A 7164-nucleotide genomic window follows, 5' to 3' on the forward strand; every position below is an offset into this window, starting at 1 on the left:
CGACTCTATTTAAACTCTCTTAGCCACTGATACCTTATTTTTTAACTTTTTTTATTAATTAAAAAAATTAGCAAACAAAACATTTAGGTATCATTCCATTCTACATATACAATCAGTAATTCTTAGTATCATCACATAGTTGCATATTCATCATTTCTTAGTACATTTGCATCGATTTAGAAAAAGAAATAAAAAGACAACAGAAAAAGGAATAAAATGATAATAGAGAAAGAAAAAAGACTATACATACCATACCCCTTACCCCTCACTTTCATTTACCACTATTTCAAACTGAATTTATTTTAACATTTGTTCCCCCTATTATTTATTTTTATTTCACATGTTCTACTTTTCTGTTGATATAGTAGCTAAAGGGAGCATCAGACATAAGGTTTTCACATTCACAGAGTCTCATTGTGAAAGCTATATCATTGTTGAATCATCATCAAGAAACATGGCTACTGGAACACAGCACTACATTTTCAGGCAATTCCCTCCAGCCTCTCCACTTCATCTTGAACAACAAGGTGATATCTACTTAATGCGTAAGAATAACCTCCAGGATAACCTCTCGACTCTGGAATCTCTCAGCCATTGACACTGTCTCATTTTACTCTTCCCCCTTTTGGTCGAGAAGTTTCTCTCAATCCCTTGATGTTAATTCTCAGCTCATTCTAGGGTTTTTCTCAGTCCCTTGATGCTGAGTCTCAGCTCATTCCAGGATCACTGTCCCATGTTGCCAGGAAGGTCCACACCCCTGGGAGTCATGTCCCACACAGAGAGTCCCCCCTCAGTTTTTTTTTTTTTTAAATTAACCCAACATTTAGAAATCATACCATTCTACATATGCAGTCAGTAATTCTTAACATCATCACATAGATGCATGATCATCGTTTCTTAGTACATTTTCCATTATATCTTGACTAACAAGGTGATATCTACTTAATGCGTAAGAATAACCTCCAGGATAACGTCTCGACTCTGGAATCTCTCAGCCATTGGTGCTTTATTTTGTCTCATTTCTCTCTTCCCCCTTTTGGTCGAGAATCCCTTAGTCTTGAGTCCCAGCTCATTCTAGGATTTCTGTCCCACATTGCCAGGAAGGTCCACACCCCTGGGAGTCATGTCCCATGTAGAGAGGGGGAGGGCAGTGAGTTTGCTTGTCATGTTGACTGAGAGAGAGAGGCCACATCTGAGCAACAAAAGAGGCTCTCTTGGGGGTGACTCTTAGGCCTAATTTTAGGTAGGCTCAGCCTATCCTTTGTGGGGTTAAGTTTCATATGAACAAATCCCAACATTGAGGACTCAGCCTATTAATTTGGTTGTCCCCACTGCTTTTGACAACATCAGGAATTCTCCACTTGGGGAAATTGAATTTTCCCCTTCTCGCCATTTCCCCAAGGGAACTTTGCAAGTACTTTTTTTATTCACTGTTCAGATCACTCTGGGATTTATCAGGACATCATTCTGGACAAACCTACAAAATCTCATGCCCTACTCAAGGTTCCATGTACTTATGATGTTCAATTAAGCTGTCCACATAAATTATATTAGGAACTGCACTAGTCAGATTATAAATTTTGTACCAAATAAACATTTTTTCTTTAGTCTCACATATAAGCTAAAGTTTTAAAATATGAATTACCATCTGTTTTCAACACCCTGCAGTATTGACATTCCTTTGTTCTTCCTCATGCAAAAACATTTTTAAATTTGTACATTTAGTTGCTATCATTATACACTATAGGCATTCCTAGATTATACCATCTCAATCTTTATTGTCTGTCTTTCCTTCTGATTTTATTTGTGCCCCCAATCCTCCTCCTCCTATCATTCTCACATTCAGCTTCATTCAGTGTATTTACATTATTGTATTACAGTTAGGTAGTATTGCGCTATCCATTTCTGAGTTTTTATATTCAGTCCTGTTGCACAATCTGTATCCCTTCAGCTCCAGTTATCCAATATCTATCCTATTTCTATCTCCTGATGGCCTCTGTTCTTAGCTGAAATTCTCCAAGTTCATTCACTAATGTTAGTTCATATCAGTGAGACCATACAGTATTTGTCCTTTTGTTTCTGGCTAATCTCACTCAGCATAATGTCCTCAAGGTCCATCCATGTTGTTACATACTTCATAACTGTATTCTGTCTTACAGCTGCATAATATTCCATTGTATGTATACCACAGCTTGTTCAGCCACTCGTCTGTTGGTGGATATTTTGGTGTTTCCTTCTCTTCACAATTGTAAATAATGCTGCTATAAACATTGGTGTGCAAATGTCCGTTTGTGTCCTTGCCCTCATGTCCTCTGAATAGGAACCGCCAAACTGACTTGCACAGTGGTTGTACCATTTGACATTCCCACCAGCAGTGGATAAGTGTGCCTCTTTCTCCACATCCTCTCCAGCACTTGTCGTTTTCTGTTTTATTGATTAATGGCTATTCTGGGGGGTGTGAGATGATATCTCATTGTGGTTTTGATTTAAATTTCCCTAATAGCTGGGCAATTTTTGTCGGCAAACTAATTTTCTATCATCTATTTTAAGGGGAAAAAGCAGTTTAAGCATGGAGCCCCAGGAAACAGATCAGTGTGAGAGAAGTGGGGTGTGGTGCCAGCCCTGGGGGGGCATCCTGCCCTGCCAGAGGCCCCCCCACAGCACATCCCCATCAGATGCCAGGCTTAGCGCTGGCCTTGAAGGACCAGCCCAGAGCTTTCATCAGCTGGGCAGTCCAGAGAACAAGAGGTAGCAGGTGTAGCTTTACCTTTCCTGTCTCTTGAAGATGGGCAAATTAGGAATCTGGTCTCAGATGAGTTTCAGATCTCTGTCCATTTGCTGTCTAAAATGCCTTTGTGTGCAATGGGAACAATCAGTTTAATGGGCTGAGCCCCCAATCTTGATGTTCACTCTTTATGAAACTTATCCCTGTAAAGGAGAAGCTAAGCCTACTTATGATTAGGCCTAAGAGTCACCCCCAGAAAACCTCTTCTGTTGCTCAGATGTGGCCTCTCTCTCTCCTTTTAAAGCGACACGGCAGGTGAACTCACTGCCCTCCCCCCTATGTGGGACATGCCTCCCAGGGGTATAAACCTCTCTGGCAAAATGGGACAGAAACCCTGGGGATGAGCCAGGGCCTGGCAACATAGGATTGTGAAAAACTTCTCGACAAAAGGAAGAAGAGAAATGAGACAAAATTTAGTGTCAGTGGCTGAGAGATTCCAAACAGAGTTGAGAGGTTATCCTGGAGGTAGGTTATTCTTATGCATTAAACAGATACCCCTTTTTAGTTAAGGTGTAATGGAGAGGCTGGAGGGAACTGCCTGAAACTGTAGAGCTGTGTTCCAGTAGCCATGTTTCTTGAAGATGATTGTATAAAGATGTAATGTTTACAGTGTGAAAGTGTGATTGTGAAACTACATGCTCCTTTTATCCAGGGTATGGACAGATGAGTTAAAAATAAGGCCAAAAAGAAATAATAGGGGGATAAGGGTAAAAATAAATTGGGTAGATTGAAGTACTAGTGGTCAATGAGAGTGAGGGGTAAGGGGTATGGGTGTATGAGTTTTTTCTTTTTATTTCTTTTTGTGGACTGATGCAAATGTTCTAAAAATGATCGTGGTGGTGAACACACAACCATGTGATGATGGTGTGAGCCACTGTGTACACTGTTGATGGACTGTATGTGTGTGAAGATGTCTCAATAAAAATATGTTAAGAAAAAAAAAGCCTCTTTGTGGCCTACAGGTATGGGGGAGCCTTCCAGAACGTGTCCGTGAAGCTGCCCATCACTCTGAACAAGTTCTTCCAGCCCACAGAGATGGCCGCGCACGACTTCTTCCAGCGCTGGAAGCAGCTGAGCCAGTGAGCGGCGGGTGGGGCCTTGGGCCGGGCTCTTCGGCCCCGACTGGCCACAGTGCTTACATGTGTCATTTCTCGTAGTCCTCAGCAGGAAGTGCAGAATATTTTCAAAGCAAAGCATCCAATGGACACAGAGATCACCAAAGCAAAGGCAAGTGCCTTGCTTAGAGCTGTAGGCAGGGGCAAAGACACTCCATGGTCTAAAGAGCTCAATTTTGCTCTTACCCTTGGAGTGATGCCTACACCCACGGCCTGGGGAGCTGGGGGGAGGGGCAGCCCGGGGCGGGCGCCAGTGGCACGGGCCCCAGGGTACACTCTCCTTTGCACAGATTATTGGATTTGGCTCTGCACTCCTCGAAGAAGTGGATCCTAATCCTGCGAATTTTGTGGGAGCTGGAGTCATCCACACCAAAACCACCCAGGTCGGGTGCCTGCTGCGCCTGGAGCCTAATGTGCAAGCCCAGGTCAGTCCCTGCCGAACAGTGGCTGGTGTTCACGCTGCCTCTGGTGGCCACGCGCTCTGTGCCCCGGGGGAGTGCACGGGGCTCAGAGGCGCAGTTGTGGGACTCTGGTCACCTCGCGCCCTTCCCTCTTGGGCCCAGCCCTTCAGTTCACCCTCAAGTCCTGGACCTGTCCTCAAGCCTTCTGTGAACAGACCCTTTTCCATTTGGTCTCTCCTGCTCTGCACATGCGCCAACAGCCACCCGTGCTGCTGCATCGACAGCAGCACAGTGCTCCCCACCGGCTGGCGCCCTATGCCCTGTGATGCCACCAACACTCAGGCCCCTGCTGTGTGGCGTCGACGTTTGTTTCACTCGGGGCTGCCTAGAGGGGCTTCGCTGGGTCCCAGGTGCCCCTGTGGCATCCTCTGGGGTCGTGCCTGCCACCCCCGACGCGCAGTGCCCTAGAGCTCCAGTGGCTGCGCATCCTTGCCGCAGTCAGCCCTCAGGCTTCTCTGCACAGGGAGGGCGCTCACCTGTCTCCGCTCACCTGCCTGTGCTTACCTGCCCATGCTCTCTTGCAGATGTATCGGCTCACGCTGCGCACAAGCAAAGACACCGTCTCGCAGCGGCTATGCGAGCTGCTGTCAGAGCAGTTTTGATCCAGAGGAGGAAGACGAGGCCGGCTTGTATGTGAGGTTTCCCTCACACCCACCGTTTCTCTTCGTTTCCATACCGCAAATAAACACCCCTTGTCTGACAGTCGCAGTACCCATGCCAGCGCCCGCCCAGCGCTGCTGCTCCAGCCCCTGCCCCTCCTGGGCTGGAGATGGAAATCGCAGGTGGGCTGTTGAAGGAACTGCGAGACCTGGGCCAGGGCAGGAGGGGTCAGTTTCGGTAGGAATCAAGAAGGTTCTTTGGTTAAATCTACAAATTAAAGGGAAAGTACACATTTGGATGACAAGGGGAATTTTTCTGAACGTCTTGCTGCTACACGCAGCAGGCCCCAGTTCCTGAGGAGAAGCTCAGTTTGGTTTCCAATGAGGCCAAGGCTCCCATAGGCCTTTCAGCCACTCCAGATGGCACCAGTGGCCAGGAGCGGCAGGGCCCAGGGCTGGGCAAGCGCAGGTGGCTGGGGCCCTGGCACAGTGACACAGCTGTGGTTTGGGACATCATTCAGTTGCACAGCTCCTCTGGGACAGGTTTTAAAATCTAGAAATTACAGACATTTGTATTTTTAATGACTCTGTCAGCAAAAATACGTGTTGTGGCTCAGTTTATTTCTGTTTCCCATTTCCCAACACGTGTTGTTAATGGGACGTCTTTAACGTCCCTCTCTCTCCATTTGACACCTTAAATCCGCCGCCTGGCTCTCTGGTGCATGGGCCAAGAACAAGTGTGCTGTCTTCTGAGCATCTTCTGATGACCCATCTCTCTTTGAGCCTGGGCGGGGTTAAATGTAGGACGGCTGAGCAGGGTGCCCTCAGGTGACCTCATTCTGCTGTGGGCAGTGGCCTATTCTCTGAGTGCCACTCTCACCCCAGGGTGTGGTGTGGGGCTAGCGTGCTGCGGACCTCCCTGTGCCCGGTCCTGGTGCCCAGTGGAGGCTCCCGGGCTGCTGGTCAAGGAGGAAGAGGAAGCAGAGGAGGGCAGAGTGTTGGGGGCAGCAGGCTCATGGGCACAGGCGTGGGCATCCTGGCTAGCCAGGCCCCTGCACACCACATGTCACTAGCTTGGCTCTCAATGTGTGTTCCTGTAGCAGGCCACCTCCCCCAGCCGCACCCCAAGGCAACGACGCCTTAGGTGCCAGGCCCAGTGGCCTCCGTTCTGTTGCTGAGATGATGCCCTGGAATCAGGGCCTGGTGGTAGGAACGGGGTGATAGGAACAGTTTATTCTCAACAGACACACTGTTGTCAGCACCTGGGAGCCCCTGGGCCATCCCCGTGGTGCTGCTGGCCAGGCCCTGGGCCTCTGTCCCAGTGCCTGTGGAGTTCGCTTTTCTCCCCAAGCCTGTGGCAGGGGCCACAGCAGGGCCCAGGGTGTGTGCCAAGGGCGAGCTCTAGCCCAGGGGCCTGAGGAGGTGGGGAGTGCACGGCCGTGGCCCAGCCATGCCATGCGGAAGTCCTGGGGCAGCCTGTGTGGGTCCCCCTCTCCCCCGCCCTGCTCCCAACCTTTGGGCCGCTCCAGGCAATGCCATGCTGTGGAGCAGGTGGCCCTCGGGTGGGCTCACAGTGATCCTCCATCTGTGAACCAAACCCCTCCCTTAAGAGCAGGATTGACTGCTGTGTTATGGGCAGCTTTTTCATCTCTGTATGGTGACGTCCCTGGTATTGGAAATACACAAATTCATCAGTGAAGTGTGTTGTTACCTTTTAAAGAAAAATAAATGCCTAGAACAGTGGCCTGGGACGTGTGTGTGGTTTTTGGGGGTGGGGGGAGTCTCACCCCAGGCTGAAGGCCGTTAGAGGTGGGGTCCTCAGCCTCTAGAGGCCGAGGGCACACTGGAGTGCAGCATGTGTTTGATCAGGAAGTGTTGGTGCTTCAGGGTTTTCTCGGCGTGTGGAGGTGAGCCTGGCAGCATATGTCACCTACCCTGCTGTCCCACCCCAGTGCATATTGGGAGACAGCCTCTGGGAGGCCCCTACTCTTGGGCGGCTTCTGGTCAGAGGTGCACAGGCCAAATGGGTGTCAGTTCCGTCCACAGGAGGGGCTGGGAGCAGTGCGGGCAGGAAGGTAGCCAAAGCAAGAGACCGGGGCTTCTCCAGCAGAGCCCCCTAGGCCAAGCCTCAAGCAGGGGCTATCTGGGCTCCCTCCGTAAGTTACTGGGGAACGGGTCTGCTTGGAAGGGTGCGCGCAGCTCCA

At 49.2% G+C, this 7164-nt stretch overlaps 1 protein-coding gene across 7 annotated transcripts in view; it reads left to right on the forward strand.

Moving 5' to 3' along the window:
• Nucleotides 1-6703, forward strand: part of AP2A2 (adaptor related protein complex 2 subunit alpha 2) — a 130171-nt gene extending 123468 nt beyond the window's left edge. For all 7 annotated transcript variants that reach the window (XM_077115315.1, XM_077115318.1, XM_077115316.1 and 4 more), the window contains 4 exons: nt 3748-3864; nt 3943-4012; nt 4191-4325; nt 4886-6703. In XM_077115315.1, coding sequence (XP_076971430.1) covers nt 3748-3864; nt 3943-4012; nt 4191-4325; nt 4886-4963 — 400 coding nt within the window. In that variant the 3' untranslated portion in view covers nt 4964-6703. The remainder of the gene's footprint in view (nt 1-3747; nt 3865-3942; nt 4013-4190; nt 4326-4885) is intronic.
• Nucleotides 6704-7164: the final 461 nt, after the last annotated feature.

This window comes from Tamandua tetradactyla, chromosome 9, assembly GCF_023851605.1.
Source record: "Tamandua tetradactyla isolate mTamTet1 chromosome 9, mTamTet1.pri, whole genome shotgun sequence".
Classification (NCBI taxonomy): Eukaryota; Metazoa; Chordata; class Mammalia; order Pilosa; family Myrmecophagidae; genus Tamandua; species Tamandua tetradactyla.